The 24,880-nt window shown below is 43.5% G+C and overlaps 1 protein-coding gene across 1 annotated transcript in view; it reads left to right on the top strand.

Moving 5' to 3' along the window:
• Window positions 1–16,320: 16,320 nt before the first annotated feature.
• Window positions 16,321–24,880, top strand: part of SMAD3 (SMAD family member 3) — a 74,062-nt gene continuing 65,502 nt past the window's right edge. The window contains exon 1 of the mRNA XM_010126781.2: window positions 16,321–16,891. Within this exon, the coding sequence (XP_010125083.1) occupies window positions 16,686–16,891 (206 nt within the window). The 5' untranslated portion in view covers window positions 16,321–16,685. The remainder of the gene's footprint in view (window positions 16,892–24,880) is intronic.

Here is a 24,880-nt window from a genome sequence, read left to right as displayed (position 1 = left end):
CCTTGACAGATTGGATACTTACTTTGGATTTGTTAACATAGCGAGTCATAAAAATGTCTGCTTCAAAGAAACTGATAGATACTGTCTTTAGGAAATTGGGCTTTGATGCCTTATTTGATTTCCACCGTAAAATAAGTTCATATTTTCTTATTTGGAAGAAATGAACATGAAGAGCTATACAGAGCAAGCTAATAAGCTCATGCCCCTTTTTATTTGCCTGGAATTTATGTTTATATCAAGCATAACAGATTGTGTAGCTCAGAAACATCCTAACTCAGGTCTGTATTTTTTAACAAAAGCCAGGTTCATTTGTGGAATTTCTGATTTAGCTTTAGATGTTTGCAGGTCCTTCCACCTTCTAACCCTTTACTTTAAAAATATGTAGTGGCACAAGGAGTAACCAGAAATGAAATCGTGAGTATGGCTCACATCTTTACACAGAGGTTATTTATGGCATCACACATCTTAAGTGTCTGGTAAATGTCCTTTGTAGTGTTTCCAGTTCTCACGGTTTTATTTTGAATCTCACAGTATTAATATTTCTCTTAACCTTTCAGTTTCCTTCCAAAAATTATTTCCATCCTTAAATTTGGAAAGGGAAGACTCAACTTGCGAATTCTCATGCCTCAAGACAAGTATGCATTTTTTTGAACCATAAACCAAAACAAGCTGTGAGGAAGGAGGGATGAGCCCGACTCATGATTTTTCTTACATTCAATTTGTCCTTCCTCTGATACACTCAGACTGTCTCAGAATAGTCTCTGTGATCTTGCTGAGCTTTGTGCTTCAAGAACAAATATTTGAGGAAAATCTCCTTGACCTCCTTAGTGCTGTGATGCCTGATGGGTTACTGTGTTGTTAAGAGTGACAGTAGAGAAACAAAACGAGCAATCCAAAGACTTGCAAGAACTTTTCACAGAGACAAAAAAAAAATGCTCACCAAAGGCATTCGGAATTTCTTTAGCATCATTTTCTTACAACAGCTGCTGTCATTATCTTCTACTCCAAAGCTGAGCTACAGCACCTACTGATGAGCCTTTTCTAGCTCAGACGAGGGCAACAGGCAACCGCTTGATATTTGAAGACGTTAAGATCCACTGGAAAAGAAAAAAACAGACCACAAATAGACGGTAGAAACCCATACAACATCACAGCAAACATTTCCTAATTTACTGCAATGCCAGGAGATGATTCACCCCAGTGTTCCTGTTGCATAATCTTCCCCACAGCTCAGGAGAGTGAAACTAGAAAACCAAAGGTCTTGCTGGGCTTTCAGTGACATTTATGTTTAGACTGAACTTTCAGTTAGGAAAGTGTGAGTTTTTCTCTGGTGACAAAGAAGGGGGAACTGATGTAGTAAGGTGTTGTTTCAGAAATGATAAACTACTGAGTCTACCAGATTGTCATCTCCCTTGGCCGAGCATAAACTCCGAGCCAGACCACAGGCTTCATTTGCCCTTCCTGACTTTCACACAGGTCTCGTTGCAATGACATCATGGCCCGTTCAGCCTGCCTGGTCTCTGGGACATCACGGTTGGACCCTGAGAGAGCCATAAAGCTCCTCCAGATAAACCATGCTTAGGCTTGAGGGTAACCACCCTCAAGGCTTGGTTATCGGGGTGGAAGGTACCATGGGGGCTCCCCCACCCCAGACCTTTCAGTGGCAACAGGAGGTCTGGAAACTCCGGGTGCATGTTTGCTCTGCCTGAGCATCGTGCGCATGGTAGGTCCAACACTTTCCAAAAGCAGCAGGATCTCCCAGGCATGCGGGGAGCCCCGGGCATCAGCACAGCTGCCAAACTGCCTGTGTAGTCCCCGGGGAAATTCCACTCAGGCAGCCACTTGCCAGAGAGAGCAGGGAGAAGGGAGTAAGAAAGCAGCAGGCACCAAGAATGACTACTTCAGAGCCTCTGAGAGTGTCATATATATACACGTGTGTTTTAGGGCCCAATCTGCTATTTTATTCCTTAAAATGAAATCCAGTGAATGCTGCATGTCTTCACAGGAATGTCAGGCCAAAGACTCTGCATTCCTGGTAGACTAAGTTATCTTGGCTTAGTGACTGGCTGCCAGGCATTTTTCTGTGCTGATCTGGTGAGTACGGTTTCAGAAGAGCCAGTGTGAGCAGCACATGAGTCCTCCACACCTCAGCAACTTTCTGCTCTCTGTTACACCAGAGTGAACCAGGTTAGTTCCTCCTTCAGGGCAGCCTTACTACGGGCAATGTAATTTCTTCCCCTCTCTGTTGAGAGCAGACAAATTTCCTTTATTCAGAGAAAAAAAAAAAGCTAAGTATTCTGGAGGTAACTTTGTTTTTCTCAGCATCTGTGGGATTGCCAGTGTTGCTGTATTTCACATCCCCTCCCTCCAGCTGATACGTGGCATGGTCTAAATGAGCTGCCACGTGCCAGTTTGTGGGGCAGATAAGACATTTGCTGAGCACTTGTCTTGAACAAATGCCTTTTTGGTAGGGACGGATGCTCTTCAGCACGGCCTTGGCTCTGCAGGTGCGTGGCCCTGACTCACCAGGCAGAGCTGTCTCCTTCCTGCAGCAGGGAAATTCTCCAGCTGGCTCTGGGCCCCATGCTCTGCCCTCTCACCATGTCTGGACGTGCCGTCTGCATCTGAAGCTTTATCTAAAGCATCCATGCGCCCAGCCTCGAGGAGAAAAGTGGGTGATCCCCAGGTGATCAGCAACAGCTGCTGTCAAAAGCCATGGGGAATCCCGAAACTAAAGAGGCTTCAGGGTTTGAAAACAAAAGGACGGACTGAGGGCAACCTCAGTCAAATGGAGAACACTGTAAGCCTTGTGTTAAGGTTAGTGAAATGAAGGTTCCTCGCATTTTGCCGGCCGAGACCACAAACCCAACAGGCAGCTGCCTGTGGGTGAGAAAGGGCTGCCTGACTCACCGCCTCTGAACACATCTTCGTGCCACTATGGGATGAAAGCAGAGAGCTGAAGTAGAGCTTTATCCCTACGAGCTAGGGTGAAGCTGAAGTAGGAGCATAAGCCAAAAAGGGAACAAAAACTCATCGACTCAACCACAGCTGTGGCTAGAGAAGGGAAGATGGGGTTTCACAGCCTCTCTTCTCTCACATCAGAACTGCATGCCGTAGAGAAGGAGGGGTAACCCACACTGCTCCTACCCAAGCATCACCCCGGGGCTTGGAGAGAGAGTCCTGCAGCATGATTCCCCCGTCCTGCTACGGTTGCTGCCCTTGGACGCAATGTAGGGAAACAGTTGTGTCATTTGAATGAGGATGGGGATGAAGAGCCCTGCCAGCAGGCAAAGACACCAAGGTGTAGGTGCCTCCTGCATCCCTAAAACTGTTATATTAAATGAAAACTCATCCATGAGTGGTAAACAGAAAAAGAACTGGAAAGGTCTTAGTTGATAGCCTGAACAGAGAGACAAAAAAGCTGGGCCTGTGTTTGTAAAGATGATGCTAAGAGAGCACACAGGGCTTACAGATCACTCCGAGGTCCTCAGCTGCAAGATATAGCAAAAGAGAAAACACAAATATGCGTGTATTTAGGAGCTACCTGAGAGGCCATAATTCATACCATAAACTATTTGTCTGTCGTGTTCTGTACGCTGAAGATTTCAACTGAAGAGTGCAGCTTTCCATTGCAGTGGTGAGCAAGATGGTGCCACAGTTCAGTCACGGAAATGAAGTTGTTTTGAAATGATGGGAATAGCTGTCCAAAAGGGAACTTTCTAAATCATGCATATTCTGTACTAAAATACTTGTGGAATATTCAGGACTTGGGAGGAGGGAAATGTTTTCCGAATTGCTGAAGGACTGACAATTTTTGATGCCAGCTCTCAGCTTGAAAGAAGTATTTATGGCCAAGTGATTAAACGGTGTCGATAATGTTTCTAATGGAAAAGCTGGCACCACCTTAACTGGAGTCACTCTGGCAGAGGCTGCTGTGGCTCTGATACGAACCTCAGCCGCGGCTGCAGAAATAGGAAACGGCCTCTTGTTTGTTCCTCATTCTGAAGCAGGGAGGGCATATGTGCCTCCTGTGGAGAACCTCTTCTTCCTCTTGTATCCTTTAATTTGTAATCTTTAATATCCTGGTTTAACTGGAAGTTAAAATTTTAGCTTCATAATGCTGCCCACGAACTAGGAGTACAAAACTGAAGCATGGCATTGACTGCACATTAAGTTCGGAGTGCTGCAAAACAAATACGTGTTTAAATATTCACTCAAATCCATTATAAATCAGGAAAAAATATACAGATATTTCAGTGTTGCAATGAACAGAGGCAGACTTAAGAATACACTTAATTTGGTTGTAAAATTTGGGCCCCAGACCTGCTCTGGAAGCATTACAAGGTGTTTCATTTTACAGAAGATTTTTTTAGAGTTCTCTGTCCAGAGTCTACTGTTATCCTATCTTAATTCATTACAAGCTAGACTTTGCCATTCCCATCCCTTCGCGTTAAGATTAAAATAGCTAAAAGTAAATATCTATTTTAACTCTTAAAATAAAAAGAATGTTTGGAAGGATATGTTACCAGGGTGTAGGTTCTGCAGAGCCTGTTTTCTATTTTATCTGTGTTAACTGCTGTAGCGTTCAGGTCTTTGACGTGCATTGTTCCCTGGAAATGAAATTGCAGGCTGTAATAACAGTCTATTAACAGCACCGAATTTCTGCAGAACTTCACCTCTTTTCTAGAAGATAACATCTCTCTTTCCTTCCAAGGATAAAATAGCTTCCTTTCCTGCAGCGGTACATATAATGGTGCTATTGCTTGATGGGGATGTCAAGTTCCCTTGACTATAAGGAGAGGGGAAATGTCTTTGTTACACATTTCTGTTCTCCTTTTATCCTCTTTAGAGAGGCCTCCAGCTCAATCTAAACAAAATAAAGCCAGGGTATCATTTAAAAACAAAACCATTTTGAAAACTCTTTGATCTCCCTAACTTCCTGTTAAATACACAATCGACTGCTTCTCCACATCCACCACTGCAGATCTGATTTTCTCTATGGTTTTTATTGTCTTTGGCACCACACAAATTAACATAGCATTGGCTATAAAATCCCTTAAAGACAAAGGAATCCAGGCCCTCTTCAGATTCACCTTTGCCTTTCTGTGTCCTCTCCTTTTCAGCCCTGCCGCCCACCTTTCTGTTTATGTACAAGGATCCTGAGGTTGGTCTGTCTGTTTTGTTGAACTCCTATTTTCCAGCTCTTCTGTCAGTCCACCTTCCCCTTTCCCCAGTCCAGTGAAGACCCAGTATACACTTTAGCCCTGGAAAAACCTCAAGGCCTCTTCACTCAGCGCTTTTTTTTCCTTTTGTACCTATACACCATTCTGGTTTTTTTGCCTGAGAAGTTTCTTCTGCTCTGCTCTACCAGCACTGCTACCAGGTCACTCTATAGACTCTGGTCTTCTCCTCCACCATGGTGACTTTCTCCTCCACTCCTGCCCAAGGCTTGCACCATCCTCTGGGTGGGGAAGAGCATTGTTTACCACTCCCCATGCCTCACCAGCAGCCCTCCATCGTCAGGCCCTTACTTCTCTTTTCCTCCCTTTTCTCCTAACCTCTGACTCCTCACATAACTCAGCACTCAGCTGCATCTCTCATCCCTGCCCTTCTCCCTTTTCAAAATTTAAAGTTTTCCAGTCTATTCATAATGCCATTTCTTCTCTCTTGGCTTTATGCCTTCATTCTCACTCCATTGTAATTTGAACAATTGCCTTTTTTCTTTTTTTTTTTTTTTTTTTTTTTTGAGGGGGTGAGAATGAGTGGATAGGAACGAGACAGTTTGCTGTCAACTTTCTACTCGTTAAGCTTATTTCTTAACTATCCAGTGTTCATCAGTTCTGGTGTGTTAATGACTCAAGCAACAATATTAATTATTTAGGGTGAGAAGGGAGTTATATCTGATATAGATGAATAGATGGTAAGGTATTTAGGTCTCACTGTATTTGTGCAAAGCACTGCACATAATCTATTGAGCTATACAAGTAGCAGCAGGAAGTCTAATCCTCTATACGGCAAACTGTTGACTTGGTCTCTTCCCGATTTAATAACATTGAAGAGAAACAAAACATTGTAGCTTTAAGAACTGCTCCATTAAGTGTAACATTTTAAGCAAGAGAAATGTTCACACACAATGGAAAGACACATAATGTTGCTCCATGCACAAATCAGATAAATTTTTCTCTAGCTTTAGTGACAGCCGAGACAAAAGACTCCGTCTCCCACATTGCCGCAGCAACGCCTAGATGGCTGCCTTCAAATTTCTCTCCCTACTTGAGGCCTCTCCGTGTTCAAAGAGCAGGAGAAAGCGTTGCTTCACATACCTCAGGTAGTACCAAAATCAGCCGAGGCCTGAAGTAGGCTCTGAGAGCGTGATGGATGCAAGTTTTGACATGGCAGTGCAAAAGTGGGAATTGAGTTAGCATGCATCATGGGGAGATCTGCTGTCAGAATAATAGATCTTGTGGGGCTTTAAGTGGCTGATCAGAGAATTATTTTGCAACTCGACTGGTTTCCCTTCTTGCCTCAGAGGTATTTTATAAAATGAAGCCAATATTTCATAAAATAAAGGGCTTGGAATATGAAAACAAATTGCTATGTAGCACAGTCACTCAGGTTACCAAGTACGAACCCAACGCAGAGCAAAGGTCAAATTCTCAGCCAACCTAAATCCTTTCAAATCCTGCCTTGCAGAGGTCTCAACCTCAGTAGCAATGGCTTTTTCCAGGATTCTCCTCCCATAGGAGCACAAACCAATTGATGAAGAAATTATATCAATATTGGATCATCTTCACCCTTATAGCCTCCTCCCCTGTGCTCCCCAGCCCCCATTTTAACAGCCACTGGGAACTATTGACAACTGGGCAGCGTAAAAAACATCTTCCACAGGATGCTGGGCTCCAGACCCAAGAGATCCTCAGGTTACAACTCAATAATCTTTGACGAAAACTCATAACTCTCAGAATGTCAGAAGAAATAAAATATGAGCTGACTAATTTCAAATGTGCCTCAGTCGCCACCTCAGCAAGTTTGGTTAGGTTTTTAAAAAACAAGCCAGAAAACACAAGCAACACCAAAACCAGAAATCAGAGTTGAAATCTTTCATGGCAAATTTAGTTTCTAGCCTGGCTTCCTTTCTTTTAGGAACACTGCATCTCTTTGGAAACAGTCAGTTCTGTGAACCTTTGTACCTCTGGTTTGTCATTACCACATCTGGTCAGAAAGAGTGATGGTACAGCAGACGAGTTAACCATTTCTCATTTACTGAGTCAGCTTCAGTAAAAGAAAGGTCAACCAGGAGGTCATCCCTCTGGACCAGAGCAGAGATATGGGCCCTTTACTAAACACACACCTTATCTAGCAGCGCATCCAATATCCTCTAAGTATATAGCATAGTGAAATTCCTGCCTAAAGTGGTTGTTACTAATATTTTCTGTTATAAAAATATTCTTACTTTCAGCAGTTTGTCTACATGACTAAAGGTCATGTGTTCTGGGCTTAGGCCATAACAATTTATGCAGTATTACAAGTGATATTGAAATGCATGTGCATTTTTTAATGTGAATGTATATGAAAGAGCAAGGAATCAATGGACATTTAATAACTGAGTTGTAGTATTCTGTCTTTTTTAACCCAGGGATCTTCAAACTCTTTACAAACCCTGATTTCTTGCCTGTAATGGGTGTTGGATCAGGCCCCCAAAATAAAGAAGCCGGTTCTCTTTTACCCAGCTCTTTCTTTGCACTGTAGGCGTAAATTGCGTTTTACTTTCTCTAAGTAGGGAGCTGCAAACAACTCGGGTGCCTTTGGGGGAGGCAGGGAAAAGAAGTATGGCTGATTCTAAATAAAAGTTACTTGTCAGAGCACCTTGATAGCAGAGATAATGAGGGCGATCACATGGGAATATAGATTCAGGGTTTAGTTTAATCATCGCTCCGTATCAGCTGCGCTGATCCAGTTCTGCGTGACTAAGTAAATGTTAGGTAACTTAAATTGTCTCTAGCCTCCTTACTTTTCACTCCCCCCTCCAGCACCCACAGCATTTGTTTCAGTCACTTTAAAACAGGTAAATCTGTAAAGAACATCTATTTGTGCTAACAAGTAAAGAGAGGATAGGGTTTTCATGAAGAGGTGTCTGAAGCTATGAAAGAGATTTCAAAAGGCAAAAAATAGGAGTAAGGTCAAGATCACATGTGTCTTCAAAAATCCCTATTAAGGCTGTACCCAGGTGTCTAAATTGGCTTCCATTAGCTTCACAGGGACTCCAAGTGCTGAAGCACATGATTTTCAGTTCTACTCCCAACTCCATGAGGGGGAAAGACCATCAATATTGAAAAAATTGCTCTTTGATTCATCATAAAAAGCCTTATACCCAGTGATGTAGCATTATCATAAAAAAATCCTAAAACCTCATATCAAAACCAACAAGAAGCCTTATGCAGGGAGCTCTGAGCTTTGGTTTGAAATCTTGATACACTCCAAATTTTGCCGGTTAGCTCTTCCTAAAAGAAAGTATAAATAGCGTAGGATCCCAATGTGTTACCATAAAGCAGCATTTGAGATTTCCTTAATTTGTTCAGTATGTCAGGTAAATTTATAACTAATTGCATTTTCTCCACAGCTCTGATTTCTTTTGCACTGCTCCTACCTCTCGCAAGTTTACTGCAAGCCTCACACAGGTGATGTTTCTTAAAGCCCTTAGCTCCCAGAAACATATAATTGCATCAGAACCTGAGCCTCCATTTCATCTCATCTCTTATGTGGGCCAAGACAAGGTAGGAAATGTGAACCCTTTGAGATACAAAAAGATCAGAAAAAAGAAACAGCATTATTATTTTAATTTAATTGCTGCAATTTTAAGCCCATTTGATGATATGCTGGGGGCTTGACTCAGGAGTTTTGAATGCTTGAGTTGATAATTCTGCCTTTAGCCTCCATATCAAGTACTGCACTGTGTGCTTAAACTGAATTTGATTTGAGTTTAGTTTAAATTTAAGGCAGTCTGCCCGGATTGTTTTCCCTTCTCCTGACAGACTTGGCAATGCTTTAGCAGGGCCCTGAGAGCATTTCAGCCTCACTAGCAAAGAGCCCTCACACAAAGCACTTTATTTCCCCCCAGAACAAATAAACAAGGAGTAAATATCCTCCTCTCACGCATGCGGAGCAGGAGCATTTCTTTGTGATTCTCTTCCCCTCCTGTGCTGTTCCTATAGTCTAAGGAGGGCTTGACCTTAATGAAAATTTTATGAAAAAGCAAAGTTGCATTTTTGCAATAGTAAGCACCCAGAAGAAGACTTAAAGGAAAAAAAAGTAAACCCTTTTTTTTTTTTTTTGTATGTATATGTGCACAGCTCAGGGACTCTCTCCAGTTCGGCTGTGTTTGAGGATCCCCATATTAATGTGGCTGTGCTCTCTTCATAATGTAGTGAAATCTCAGCAGAAAAGAAGAGCAGGCAGATTGTAGTTGTTTGATTTTCCTTCTTTATGCTGCTGCTTTTTCCCTGAAGAATGCACTTTCTTGGGTTACACATTAAACTGTCAGGAGGCAAAATCAACACTTGAGATTCTACGTGGAGCTTGAGAAGTTGCTCCACAAAGCATGGCCATACAAAGCTTCTCCTGTAACTCTTCAAGTTGTTTTTCTTATCTAAGTGAGCTGTGTATAAATATTAACATATTATTCATGGGCATGAATACCATGCCACTCCTTACTGCTGCTGCCTTAAAGATGATTCCTGATTTGGATAGGAATGACAGTCTGTTTGTGGGTCCTCAACAGCATTTGAGGTTAAAAGAATTAAAACAAAAAAGAGGGTAATGGTACTTCTTAATTAAGTAAACCTTAAACATGAAGAAGTAAGCAGCCTTTAATTGTTGGTTTTAATGTAGAGGAGCCACTACATAAAAAATACTAGCTAAACTCTATAGTAACTGAAGTTACTAAACTCTCAGTTGCCTTCAGTGAGGCAGGGCTGAGATCCAAAGCATTTGTTCTCTGGGGGGTGTGTGTGGATGGATGTTACAAGCTGCCTCAAGCTCTGCCTGGGTTCAGGACAAATGCTATAGCAAGCAGACGATGTCTGAATTCACAGTTTGACTCCAGATCAGGATGTCCCTGTAGTGCTGGGGGGTCAGTTCCAGTACGTTGGCCAGGCTGGTTTCTGGTACCCAGCCTGCAGCACGACAGTGGGCTTTCCCCCTGCAGCACAGGTGAATGTTTTCATTGAAATGCTCTTTGAGAATCTCCCTTGTGCACAACAAGGAAAAGTGTATTCTTCCCGTAGAGGGTTTGACATGCCAGCAGTTGTGGACAAGAGGCCATTGCAAGTGGAACGTGTGAAAACAGGGGCCTATTCATAAAAATAATATATTTATATTTACTTGTGAAAGGCCTTTGCTCAGGATCTTTTTTAAAGTTCAGCTGGACATAAAATGCCCACTTCAAAAGCCAAAATGAAGACTTTAACAGATGTGCCCTGGCAAAGAAAAGGGTGTAGACACAGCAGGGAATTCAGAAGGGACAGACAGTCATATATGGACATAGGAAAAGAATCTCAAATAAAATGCTTGTGGCTGGGAGCTGGAGTTTTTGTGTTACCTGCAATGAGCCTCTGTGTTTGGGGCTTTGGGGCTTGGCCTATTCCTTTCTTTTTTTTTCTGGCTGCAGCTTTTTTACTGATGCTTTTTGTACCATGAGAGACTATCTGTGTAATTTTACATGGCCCTCGGTCACTCTAGCAACCAGAGGAGGGAAATACCTTACAAGGAGAATTTGGATCTTACTTGAACCACATAGCATACTTCAAAAAAATACAAAATTTCAGGTTGCAAGAGTTGGAACAGGCAAGCATTTATGTTTGTACGCGTGTGTGTACGCAATTGCACCAAGGAGCAGCCCGACAGCAGCTACTTGTATGCAAAGTCTCGGCAGTGCTGAGCGTTCGCAGGTGCTGCAGCCTCGCAGAGCCGGGTGTTGAAAATACTCCACTCCGGCCGTCAGGGTATCTGCACGGCCTAGAGGGTGTCTGTACTAGAAGACAGTTTTATCTCCGGGTTAATTGAAAGGGTATTAATTTCAGGCTGTTAACACATTTGTAAAGATTAGATCAGGCCTTAGCCAAGTGATTGTGGTTCAGCCGAGGGCTCGGCCCCAGGAGGCTTTTGTGTCCCTGCGTGCACCTCTCCTGTCCTTCAAGAGCTGTGCAGGGGAAGATGCTGTTCTGTCCCCAGCAAGACGCTTTATTGTCTCTCATGAAACAAAAAAAACCCCCACAAACCAAAGGACTATCCTCCATACTGTTGACTGCCATCTCCTGTCACTTACTCGGCACACGCAAACCATGTTAAGAATTATCATATAAGGTATGTTAAGATTTTAAAGCCAAGCATTCAGTGATGAGGGAAAACCAGAATGAGGGTTGCCATTTTCAAAACTCTGCTAGATGTGTGTTTTGAAGGAGGTCCTTACGGACCCTGACCACCGGGACGTCCCGCTTTACTGAAGCAGAGCCCTCAGCAGCTTCCCGTGCAGCTGCGTGTGCCCTGCTGCAGACCTGACCCCAGGGGAGCAGCCAGACCTCCCAGCAGCGAGGTGCACACACAAACACGCACCGTTTCAGCTGAAACTGCCTGGTATCTCATGGGAGCAGTGACAGAGAGGGGAGAATTCCAGGTTCCTGGGAGAGCATTCCCCTGCCCTAACCACAACTTTGCCCTTTCTCTTTCTGTACAGTCACCAAGTACTGTCCAGTTTGTAAAATAAGTAACGAGGGAGTCTTACAGGCAATATCGTTTAATTGGACAGTTTCAGTTTATCTTTAGAGTAGCTCTGTTCTGTGTCCCAGATGGGACACCGGCGTCTAGCAGAGGCCACTTGCACATGCAAGTCAGAAGCAGAGCTCTTGGTAGGAATGGCCTATCCATGGCTCTCTGGGGAGATCAATGCCAGTTCAGGACTGCCTACACAAATAACTACCAAAAATTGGGAGAGTATATTAGAAGAAGGATCTGGACATGCTGCTGCCTTGTATTTTTTCCTTAGGCAAGGGGTATTGCCACAGTCACAGACAGGGTTCTGGCTTAACTAGACCTTTGGTTGGGGTGGTTGTGTGATTTTTACACTACTGAGCCTCTTGGAACATCCAGGTGAATTACCTTGTGTGTATTAAGCATTATGAATTTTCAACAAAACAACTTTTTATTGTATGTGTTTTCTAATATGTAGAGAAGAATAACGCTGTACCCTGAAAGGATTAGTCTGACCTGTGTGTTGAAGTTAACTCTGAAGACATTAACTTGGAATGACCTTGCTTTTTTCATGACTCACCCCAAAAGTTATTTTGCTGCAGGTTAGTTCTGAGTGATTAAGATAGGTTTACTTGCATATAAATGCTGTTCTACATATATATATATTACCTTAACCAAGGAAAGCTCCCACACTTTCCCTTAGTTATGCATATTATATGTGACATAGATTCAAAGTTAAATGTCACAGCCCTTATTTACAAGTTAACATCTGAATATAACCAATTTAAATCTCTGCATTTTCACTGCTGCCTATCTCATCCTTCACTTAGGTAATGTGTAGCACATGGAGTTGAGGAGGTCTCTTGGCTGCTCTACTAAATCCCTATCTGCTGTGGACTTCACAGTTGTCCACCTGCTTCTCAGCTCTCTTAGTGTCACTGTAAAATTCACTTCCACATACAGCTAATGCCCAGATAGGAAAATATATTTCATATTTCAGTGAGTGAGTGAAAGAGAGATGGGGGCAGTACATTAGAAGCTGGTTCTCAACCACTCCCTGATTTTCAAACTAGCCACAAGTGCATGTTAAGACAGCCTGGGAGCTGTTTCAGCAGGCTCCCCCAAGAACTGTCTGCGGGCTGAGCGTAGCCAGAGAACAGCGAGCTCTGGCCTCGCGGCCTCCAGCCTGCCTGTTCCAGCATGCCCATGCACAAGGGGTGTTGGGAGGGCGGCGGGAGCTGATGGAACTGGCTTCATGTCTGCCCCCAAATCCCTCACTCCCTTCTCACTACTTGAAGGATATAAAGGGAGCATAGAGCGAAGCACAGAAGCTAATTTTTAGTCTCAGAAGCTGTTAAAAATATTTCTAATAAAGGTACATGTGCGCATGTGAGCTTCAGAGGACACCACGTTGTTTCTTGTGCTAATTTTATATTGCTCCTGAATCAAAGCTCACGATTTCTCTCTGTGAAAGTAAAGTTTAAATTCTGTTTCTATTCATTGATAGATCTTATTAATGAATAAGGTATGTAGAGAGAATTATTTAGTAATCGTTAAGGTGCTAGTGTATTTGTAAAAAGGTTAAGAAGTGCAAGATAGCTGTAAAGCGTATGGGTTTTTTCTTCAAGTAATATATATATATATATATTTGTTTTTCAATGAGAGCAAACTGCAGTAAGTGAAGTCCCTGAACCTGTACTATGCCACAAACATACAAAGATAATGATTCTTAAAACGCAAAGAAAAAATTATATTATAAATAAAGGCATAAACTTATCCTGTCTAGTGATGGCTTCCAAGACGGCAGACATTTTGTAAACCAGAGAACAGATCCAAACCATGCAAAATTGGGACGCTCCTGTCTTTTCCTGTCCGTTAATTTTTCCACTATGAAAGTGTCCAAAATTCTCTGAAATAGAGGATTACTGTCTAGGGGTTCAGAAGGTCCTATTTTCATAGAACAGTTCATTCTGACGGGTAACCCCAGCACGCACACAAACTGCTCCATAAAATGTAATCTCCCTAATCTTAAAAATTAATTCTACATCCCCAAAATCAAATGTTTGTTTGTTTTTAGTAGTGTTCACCATGCTGCTGTGGCCCAGAGTTTAGATCGGTGATTTAGCTGCCTACGCCTCATTTATGATACTCTAAGCCAGTAAGACCAAGTTTGGTTTAGTATTTGCCAACTTCTGTTCACCCTCTTGCCACTAAATCACTGTACAAGTATGAGCAAACCACTCAGCTCTTCCTCTCCTTCCCCTTATTCAAATTTACCCAGTCGATCACTTGCGATATGACTGTATGTATGGAGTGAAGATTAGCCCATGAATATGTATGGAAAATTCTGGAAGCCCTGCTGAACTGAGGTCACAGCATGAATTCTGAGTGTAGAGATGAGACTTGACTATTACTGCAAACTTTCTGGATGAAAAAAAGTATGGAACAGTCCACACAATTTTCTAGCCAGAACAGTTAGAAAGAAATGGATACAGTCCCCAGCAGAAATCTGCACTGAGATCACCCTGCTAGGTGACTGACTTGCCAGGTCTGAGACAAGTCCTTCAGGCTCAGTTGTCTTCTGGGCTTCTTTTAGTTGCAAAACGTGCTGGGCCAAGAACTAGGAAAATAGAAAAAAGATTACTTTCAACTTCACCACATTTAAAATTGTAGTAAGTACTTATTTCTACATAACAACATATTTAACTTCACCATCTCTTTTTCACTTGGTTCACATATTCAGTTTATTCTTTAAAGGTGTGAAAAAAAAAAGAAAAATTGAAATGAAAGTTCAGATTCTTAACTAATCACCAGCTATCAGGAACTAGGCCTTTTCAGAAAAACACAAAATGCAGCAAGTCAATGGCACTAGCAACAGTCAGTAACTTAGACATCCTGCTTTTAGTGTAATTAGTGTCAATTTTTTTTTGCGTTGTTTTAGAGGTATTGAGAAACTATTTCCTCAAATGATGTTGGGATCATCTACAGGGGTTCCACATCTCTGTACTTCAGGCATCTCAACCGAGGCAGCCAAAAACTGGGTCAGGGCAATGCTCCAAAATTTTAGTGGTGAGCCTCCAAAATTCAAGACACTCAGGGAATGCATGTTGGGGAATAATATGAGCACGTTGGCGGAAAAAAAAATAGAGAAGGGAGTATTTAATTGTACCCAATATTGATATTTCAAAATTTGGTAGTGTCAAATTAGCATAAAATACCCCATTTGTTTTTAAACCCCTGTGAAAGCCAAGCCAGTTGCCTTTCGGCCTCAGACGCTGTCTGAACTCATAGGTTCCTAACTTGCCACAAGGCAATCTGCATGGCTGGCTGCTTTGAATCCAAAGGCATGGGAAGTTTTTGGATGCTGGCTTTCGAGGAGCCTCCCCACTGGGTTGCACTGGAACCTAGAATATGAGAATGTGGGTTGGCAAGAACCTGTGCGTCTGGGAGCTGCTGAGCAGCCCTGGAGGCTCTGTGAATTCGGGCTCATCATCATCCTGTCTGATAGGATGGAGGAAAGTGGGAAGCGTATCTCAGCTTGAAACCTCAGAAAGTGGGAGCTGGGTCCCCCAAAACTTTTGTCCCTTTGATCCTGGGCAGCTGTGAAGCAGCTGGAGCTCAGAAACACGAACTAGCCTCAGCAGAGGCACCTGGTGACTCTGCAGGTGGCCGCCAGCCTCCCTGCTGCTTGCCGGGCTGCTACACTCGGCACCATTTCAGGGTGGTTTATCTGCAAACTGGAGACCTGTAAATTCATTGTATTAACATGTTTTTTAGGGCCTGGGCTCCCTTTTTGGCATGGAGGGGGCGATGGCAGAGACTGGGGAGCGTGACAGCCCAGTCTGTCCAGCGATGGAAAGTGAGAAACTGGAAATTTACCTGGATGCCACCCTGAGTCAGCCAAACCCGAAGCATCTCTACAAAACACCTAGATCTGAAGAAACTGCCGTCTTCTGACAAAAATATTCCGTCTGAGAACTTCTGACCAGGTCTGGTGGTAAACATCTCCAGAGTGTCATTTGTGCCTGATACAGGGTAAAAATTATTCGGGTACCTGGTGCTTGGGGTGGAAAGATGAGGGAATGGAATAGTGAATTAAAAGGGCTGGAACAAAAGCTGCTGATTGTCTTGAGCACGGCTAAGTTGTGTTCAGCTGTGTGGAAACGCACCTTTCCAGAGAGGAAACAGCTGCGGCGAGGCTTGCCTCCATCCCACCCCTCCTGTGAACTCTCCGTCTCTTCCCCCCACCGAGGGGGGATTTTGTCGGTTGTGTTTACTTTTTGCTGCCTCCCCTTCCATGGGATTTGTCCCAGGCACCGCTCCTTTGCTCAATTCTGGGCTTTTATGGCCTCGCTGTCCCTCCCTGTGAGCCCGCGGCCCCGGGGGGAGCTTCCCGCCCTGAGGGGGCTCGCGGCGGGAAAGGCCGCGGGTGCGCGACGCCGCGGGGGGGGGGGGGGGAGCGGGGCTGGGGAGTGGGGGGAGCGCCCCGTCCCGCCCGGGGAGCGGGGGGGGGAGCGGAGTTCCCGGCGGGCCGGCCGCCTCCCCGCCCTCCCTCGGCGGCGTGAGTGAGCGTGTTTGGGAGGGAAGGAGGGGGTGGAAGCCGGGCCGGGGCGGCCAGCAGGCAATTTGCATGAGAGACAGACTGGGAATGAGCTGGAGTGGGCGCCTCTCCGCGCACACAGAGCGGGGCAGGAGGGGGAGGAGGGAGCTGCTGCCGCCGCTGCGGAGAGGCGGTGAACTCCGGGCAAAGTTTGGTGCCGCGGGCCCGAGGCGCTGAGGCACCGGCGGGGCGAGAGGAGCGGCGCCAGGCCAGGCCAGGCCACCGCCGCCCGAGGCCGGGCTTTGTGCTGCCCGCGGCGCGGCGGGGCCTGCGCGGAGCGGAGCCGGGGGCGGCGGGGCGAGCGCGGAGCCGGCGGCGGGGCCCTGCCGGGCGAGCCAGCATGTCCTCCATCCTGCCTTTCACTCCTCCCATCGTCAAGCGGCTCCTGGGCTGGAAGAAAGGGGAGCAGAACGGGCAGGAGGAGAAATGGTGCGAGAAGGCGGTGAAGAGCCTGGTGAAGAAGCTGAAGAAGACGGGGCAGCTGGACGAGCTGGAGAAGGCGATCACCACGCAGAACATCAACACCAAGTGCATCACCATCCCCAGGTAGGGTGGGGGGTCCCGCGGGGGTGCCGGGAGGCCCTTCGGTAGCAGCGTTCTCCCGAGGGACTCGGCGTGGAGAGGGCTTGTTTTGCTTTCCAGCCCCGCCGCACTTCGGTGCGGTTAGTCCTCTCCTGCGTGCTCTCTCCTGGCTCTCTGTGCGGTTAAAAAAAAATAATAACTGGCTGCAGAATTGGATTACTGTCTAGTAACAAGAGAGGAATAAAGTAAGAGGGGAATGTAGGGGAGAAAACATGTCTCCAGCCGAGATTAAAAAAAAAAAAGTTGGAAGCATTCTGGATTACAGTTATTGTGGATACTCTCATTGTCAAAAGTTTCAGCGTGTTCTCTTGGACTGTTACATTAAGATTTTTCTTTTGATTAATGTATCAGGAAAATGGTTTTGTTTGGGTTGCTTGGTTTCTTCCATATTAGCCAGACAGATACCGCTCTGAAGAGGTGATTTAGAGCCCTGCTGTGCATATGTTTTCAAATTACTTTTTAAATCGGGAATGCAAATGGCATAGCTGAAGGGGATTGTTTGAAGTGCAAAAAAAAAAAAAAGCATGTGAGGGTGAATATAACTGATTTTTTTTTCCATTTTTTGAATTAACATAAACTTTATTTTTATCCTCTATTCTGAGATCGATCCGTAAGACCATTATAAATCATAAAGGGCATGTATGTAAGTATCCCGTCTAAGAAAAATATTCCAAGTAACTTTGAAATAGCTGGCCACAAGTGGTGTTTTATTGCTGAAGGTTTGTTGATTTCTGTGAGCTCAGCCAGATGACTGCCGATTCTGTTACTGATTGTCGTTTGAGGCTACTTTTTTTTTTTTTTAAACAAAGGCCAAAGTTCATCCCAAATATTTGAATGCTGCATAATTGTATGCTTCTGCGTGAGAAGATATCTCTGTGTGTGTGTATTCATGCTTCTCGCACAAACAAATGTATGCTTTCTTGGTTGTCAGAATGATTTAATATGCAGTAGCTAGGACAAAGCAGCATCTGTTGCATGAAAAGGGAAGCAAGTAGCTTTGAAATATGGATATTTGGAACTCCTAAAATTTTCTTCTAACAACTATGGTGGTTTTTTAAAAGGAAAAATAAAATCTCCTTATCTTTTTGGTGGTGAATGACTGTGGCTAAGATTTTGGCCAGTAATACAAACAGACCTCTCAAGCCTTTGTTAGAGTTACTAGTTAAGCAGAAATCAAAACCTGTAGAGCTACCACCTGATGGAAATGCCTTAAAACCTATATTTTAAAGTTCTTGGTAAGCAGTGTGCTTTCCACATAGATAATACTCTATTTAAACCACTTCCCTGAAATATTTACCATTTCAAAAGAAGTAAATGACTTGAGCAGCGCTGCTAATATGACCTGGTATTGTGTCCAGCTGATGCTGACCAGTTAGGGGGCAGAGTGTGAAGCCTCTTGGTGTGTCTTTTACTAGTAACAAGGTGCTTTAGATAAGGGAGGAAGGTTTTGATATTTTGTGATTCAAAAGAAGCAAAGAGTTGTATGGAGTAGGATGCTTTAATTTAGAAAAATAAAGCTTGAGAAAAAAGTAACAACACAAGCAGATGTCACGAGTCATAAATATTATCAACTCCAGAGATTGTCCTGGCTGTTCCTGCTGTGCAGAAGTGAATGTCTGTTTCTCCTAGACCTTGCCCTGTTAAAGGAAATCCATATAGAAATTAAAACATTTCATGCTCACTTACGACACAGAGCCTGGATCCTGCAGATCTTAAACCTTGGTATGAGGGAAGTGTCAGTGTGTTGTGATGGTAGCTCCTTATGCCTTGACACTGGTTTTTAAACATGGCACTTCATATATACTTTTATTATAGTTTAATATGTATATTACAGAGGCCCATATGAGTGTGATTATGTTAGCCTGTGCTGGACCCTCTGCAGCAGTGTGCTGAGAGGCTGATATCTGTATTTCAGAGATTGGGGAATGGCGGGGCAATGTGAAACAGCTTGTCTAGAAGTCAGTGGCAGGGCTGGAACTATAACCAGGCCTTGTGACTTCAAGAGCTGTGTCTTCTCCTTTGGACTGTGCTGTCTGTCCTAATGTATCTGTGAATCTGATTATTGTGTCATTTGAAATTGGCGTGTGCAAGACAATTCTAGTATGGGTTTGTTTTGTTTTTTAAATAATTCTACACATGTCATATTACTATTTAGCCAAATAAGTATGTTGGGGGGGGAAGAGAGGGAAACCATCGTTAAGGATTAGATCACGTTGTGCATTGTCTGTAATGCATCAGTGGACTGAATTACAGTGGAGCTATGCCAGTGATGACTCTGGCCCAGCAGGAGTAGGGTAAGTCCAAAATTAGCTATTGTAGCCACGAGATGAAGCAAGTTTTAGATGTAAAAGTGCTTGAGCTTTGCAGGAGCGTTGCTTGTGGCAATAAGGGCTACACAGCAAATTCCTGTCGTGATCAGGTGGGATTATTTTAAGACAGAACAAGAAAAAATTTTTTTTTTCTTTGTTGTAGGGTTAAGGAATTAGAATACCCAATTTATTCCTGCTGTCATTTTTATCTGCTTGGAAGTGGAAATATACATACTACATTTTATCTTCTGATAGATTATTAAACAATGAAGAGTTTATTTGCTTGTGTATTTATTCAGTGTGTATGACTTTTCCAAGTGCTCCATTTGTAAGATGATGTGACAGACACCTCAGGCTTCAGGTTTTTCTGTTGGAAGGACCTGTGGCAGACAGCAAAATGTTGGAGAGGCCTTCAGGGATTTCAGTGTGATGCTCTGATGTTGGCAGGATTTTTCTTTCTTGTTTTCTTCTGCTGGAGCAGGAAGTAATTTCCACCTGAGAAACCTGCAAGTCTCAGACCATCTGATTGTTTCTTGTGCTGGAGAGAATGGCTCCTTCAGAGGACCTTCCTCTCTGCCTTGTCTGGCTCACTGCTGCCAAAGCCCATCTTTCTCCTGAAGGGAGCTGCTTTTAAACCTCTGTGCACTGAGCTTGTGGCCTTGGTGTCAGGAGCTGACCTAGTGAGTTGTAGCAAGCTGAGTCTGCATGGCAGTAAGACATTTTTTCATACTCTCTTGGGTGAAAAACAGTTGGAAACACTCATTCTTTTGCCCATTAAAATATATCCTTTGTAGTAGTTGCATTGATCTTGAAAGCCCGGCTTTCAAGATGGGTGGTTTTATCACTTTTCAGACAAGTGTGAGGCTAGCGTGCCATTAGCACATAGTCCAGCACAGCCAGGTATTTCGAGTTTGCGGCCTCTCTGCTTGCTCTGTGAGCAAGCTTAGGTCTACTCCAGCTGCTATCAGATTTTTTGAATTTTTGATGTCTCTATTTGCTTCTGAGGCCAAAGAGTACAGTAAGCATGGAATCTGATGGCAGCAAAGCCTACAGCTAAAATTACTACATACCTGCAGAACCCCATGGGCTTCGTCCTTGGGAGAAGAGCAATGACTTTCTGATATTTTTCCTGATCTGAAGGTAGGTCTTACTGTGCACCTGACAAGCCATCAGCATTTTGCCCTAGAAATAACGTGTGCCAGGCTGAACTGTGATGAGTGTTCAACTCTTAACCCGTACAGGGGTCTGAACTGCAGAAGCCAGGAACATGTGACAAGCGCTTTGTAATTTCTAAAAGCTGCGCAGTATATATAGTCTTGCTGATATGGGACGAGATAGTAAATGCTTTGTTTCAAGAGCTTTAGTGGTAGTACATATATTAAGACATAAATCTCATGACACTTTGTAATATATTTTCATATGCATATTTTTCTTTTGAACCTATTATTGGTTTGTTTGTTTGGTTTTTTTTTTATCACCAGTGGTTTTAGGGGAGCCAGGATTCTTGCATGTAAGGAACACCTTCTTTTAAGTGGCAGGGTTTTTTAAATTTAGAAAATGGTTTTGAAGAGACATGGGTGTTATTTCTTGTGGAACTCATCTGATAAGGACAGAATGTACCAACTGAGATGAAAACTTGGTGCATCCGCTTCTTAAAAGTGGCTGAACAGGGTGTTCCTTAACGATGTACATTTTAGTGGGGAAAACCAGGGACAGTACTTAAGTGATTTTAGGAACATCTTGGGTGTGAGGATATCTTCTATTGTGTTGGTAGTTGACCACACAATATTTACAAGAACTGGCCATATTCTTAGGCTTGTCTTGGTACCAGGAAAATATGAAAATGGTAAATATATTAAGTGGTAGAGGCTGCAAGCGCGACTGTCAGGTATGTTCTTCTTTTGAGACTGGTGCCTGTCGGGTTTCGGTAATAAGCAAAGGGCCAGTCATAGTTTTGTGTGTCCACATGCAAATTTTTTATATTTTTTAAATGCCAATTTTAAACTGCCTTGTTTTCAGGTTGGCCTGTCCCTGTATGTGAGGAGCCTTAATACTGCATAGACTTCTTCAAGAGTGTCTGCACTGAAGGTTAGATTGGCCTAACAGCAGTGCACTGGAGGTGATTACAGTGCAGCGCATTCCCTGTGTGCAAACACGGTTTAGCTGCCATTACACTTGTTAGCTCCCTGTTGCTATGGAACTGCGCGTGCTAACCTATGCGCCGGGCAGGTTTTTGCGGCTCTGTCCTAACCTTTGCGCTGCTGCAGCGGTGCTGCTAGCAGTGCCCGTGTGAGCTCGGTTAGCTGGGGCAGTGATAGCTGCAGGGTAGAGACAGCGTTACAGATCTGTTTGTAGCTAACTTTTGTGGCATTCGCACGATTTTGCAGATTAGGTCTAAAGGTGAAGATCCGCTAAATAAGCGGGCATAGGCCTTTAGTCAGGAGTGCTTTCCACCTGCAGTCCCACTTGTCCATCAGTACCTTTCTCCTCCTTGTCATCTTCCCACAGGTCAAACCCCCTCTCTGGGCACAGGGGTTTCTGCTCCCCACAGCTCCTCCAACTTCTCCCCACCCTTGTATGAGAGTTACTGCGTCTTCGATTAGCCTGGATAATAGTGTGTGTAGCTGACTTCTACGCTATGCCATTTAAAAACCAAAACGCTACTGTTAACCTAAAGCAATGATGTTGATACAACCGATCAGGGAGCGACTGTGCATTCAGTTGTGTTGGCAGAGATGAAGGAACTGGGGAAAGGAGGGAGGTCAGGGGAGAAGGCATTGCCCAGTGTTGGAGCCCCTGCCCTTGAGGAGGTTGCTGCTGGAATTGCACGTCAGGCTCAGCCCGTCATGAGGTGTCTTCTCCAATTTGCGATCTGTCGGCAGCCAATACAATTCAAAACCTTTTGTCAATATATATTTATCTTTTTTCCTGCGATGTGCAAGCCAGCTAAGATTTTGCATTAAAACCGGTGGTAAAACTCCTCTTGACTTGAAAGACAACGCAGCAATGTTTATATAGAACATTGATGGGCTAAGGGGAAAAAAAATTGTATTTTACCATTTGTTGAGATGTTTTCACATATTCATATCTCTGCCTTTTTTTTTTCTCTCCCCTTTCTCAAGAGACTAAAATATTTAAAATAGCTTCTGAAAGGACTCATAAGATTCTCATTATATTGTGTAGTAAGTGTTGAATCTTTGTGAAATAAAATGTTTAAAATGGTTGCTTAACTTTTATAGTATTAGGAGAAGACCCTGAACGCTGCAGTCATTTAAATATAATGAGAAATAAATGCAAAAAATTGATGAAATAAAGAAATACACACTGTATGGGATTATCACATCAGGGATCCAATTAAAATGAGTTCTTCTAATAAATATTGGTTTAATAATGTAAACTTGTGATCGCTATATTGTTGCAACAAAAATAAAATTAACAAGATTTAATGGACTGAGCAGCCATTAATTTTCACTTGTTAATTTATTAGGAGCTTCTAACGCTGCTAGATGCACAATAATACCATTATCCTGCATGAACTACTTTATGAAATAAATAGGGCCAAACGATGCTTGAATTAAATTGAAATCAGATTTTATTCTCAAATTATCTTTTTCTGGTTTTTATTTTTTTATTATTATTATTTTTTGTAGCTTTCCTCTATTGAGTGCAATTAAATTTTCAGGGATGGGATGTAGCAGTCTCTTCCAGTAAGGCATATGAATAGTCCTAATTAACTTTTGTCCTTGCCTGCCTTGACGTGCTGTGTAAAAAGCTTTTTCCAGTCCAAAGCTGATTCTGTTGATTGGCAGTGAAGAAAGCAGACAGGAGCGAGGGGAATAAAGACAGGGCAGAGGTTCTTGTCCGGACACTCTGGTTCTAGTAGGCTGACTCCACCAAGCTTAGCAAATGTTTGCTAATTACATTTTGTTAAGTGCGACTTGAGTCCAAACATAAAGACAAGGAAGTTGTTAATAATTGGGCTCTTGCACTTGTCACTGGTAGCCCAACTTTCTGTGTAACTGAAGAGACATTAATGTGTCAATTGTTGCAGTTAATGCCGCTTTTAAAGATGTTTTGAAGCCTTTTAGAGCTGATCCACATTTACTCGCGTATCTCTCTACCACCGCTGTCAGAATGGTGGGACTTGCCCTTAGGCAAGCAGGAAAGTTTGATTGCTGCTGTGGCTCTGTTGAAACAGAATAAAAAGCTGCAGCTCGCTCTTTCTGCGTTAAAGGCTTGATCCTTCAGGAGCATAGGTCACAAATGTGAGCAGCAGTAAACTACTTGTACATAGTAATAGGAACTGTATTAAGAAAAAAAAGGCAACAACAACAAAAAAACCCACATTATCTTCAGAAGAGCCCAACCAGGTAAGAATTAATAACAGGTTGCTTTTTAGAGGATCACCCAGGAATTGTATGAGATCCAGAATAGGAAATCTTCATTGTCAGTTAAGAAACCCATTAAACCTAAGCTGCTGTAAGCACACTGTTTTGGGTATCCCGGTTTGCTCCTTTAGCGACAAGGTAGGTCTCTCTGTCCTGAATGGCTGTGTGTGGCGCAGGCAGACTTTAGGCTGTTCAAAATGAAATCTGTCAGGAAAATCTGTTGGGTTATGTGCCCCAGAGTTGCTCCAAGTGTTGCACTGCCATTCCTTTCTCTACAGTGGAGAATCTCCACGTGAACAGGCGTTACTCATCGTGAGCAGTGATTGCTGATACAGGCCTTGCTTACATCGGGAGCGCACTTCTGAAGCGGCAGATGCCAGTGAACAGGAGCAGCGCTGGGGAAAGGATGTGGGGAAGCACAGGGAGAAAATGGTAGTTGTTCCTTGTGAGTTTGATTCTTCAGCCTGCTTGTATTCAGAATCGTGCTATTCCAGGAGGAGTCAGTTTGATTGTATTTTTAAAGGATTAGGAGCTGCTGTTGATGTGGAAGACATGATGAAATTATAAATCTCATTGATGACCCTCACGAAAGAACATGCTTAAAAATCCAGTGTAACCTACCTGTTAGAAATGTAACCTAAGTCTATGAAAGATGAATAGATGACCTTGATAACTTTTAATTGTCACTAGAGATACCTTTACAGCTCACTTCTGTTCAGCACTGCGGTTACGAGGGCAAAGAAGTTGCATGTTTCAGGGAGTTGTGTGACTGGGGTCTGTGTGTGCCTACCTTGTACTAGAGCACCTGCACACTCGCTGCAGATGGGCCGTGTGCCTCACCCTGTGAACAGGAGCACCTGCGTTTTGATCTCTGGAGGAATCTGCATCAGTTTACAAAAGGTAAGGTCTGTGAATCCTGGAGAGAAGACTGCAGGGGACAAGCTGTCAGGAGAGTCGGGTCTGTCTGCCTGGGGCCCTTGCTTCCTCCAGGCTTCAGCGTCCCAAGGGGGGAAAGTCTCAGGGTCAAGGTATTAGGGGGACCATCCTTACCTGACTTCATAATGTGTAGCTATCTCATCTGAAAATGTCGTTAAACTTTTACAAATTGTGTCATAGGAAAGGTTGGAAATGATCTTTGAATTGGTGACATTCACGAACCATAACACAATCTCTTTAAGAAAGGAAGTCCAAACAGAAATTTCCTCCTTTGTGGTGAAGTTGCAGCCAGCAATGGTTGAATGATGGATGCTGATGCT

Source organism: Chlamydotis macqueenii, chromosome 12 (genome assembly GCF_036417535.1).
Source record: "Chlamydotis macqueenii isolate bChlMac1 chromosome 12, bChlMac1.mat, whole genome shotgun sequence".
NCBI lineage: Eukaryota > Metazoa > Chordata > Aves > Otidiformes > Otididae > Chlamydotis > Chlamydotis macqueenii.
Note: the sequence above shows the minus strand (reverse complement) of the source record. Positions and strands in the feature narration are given on the sequence as shown.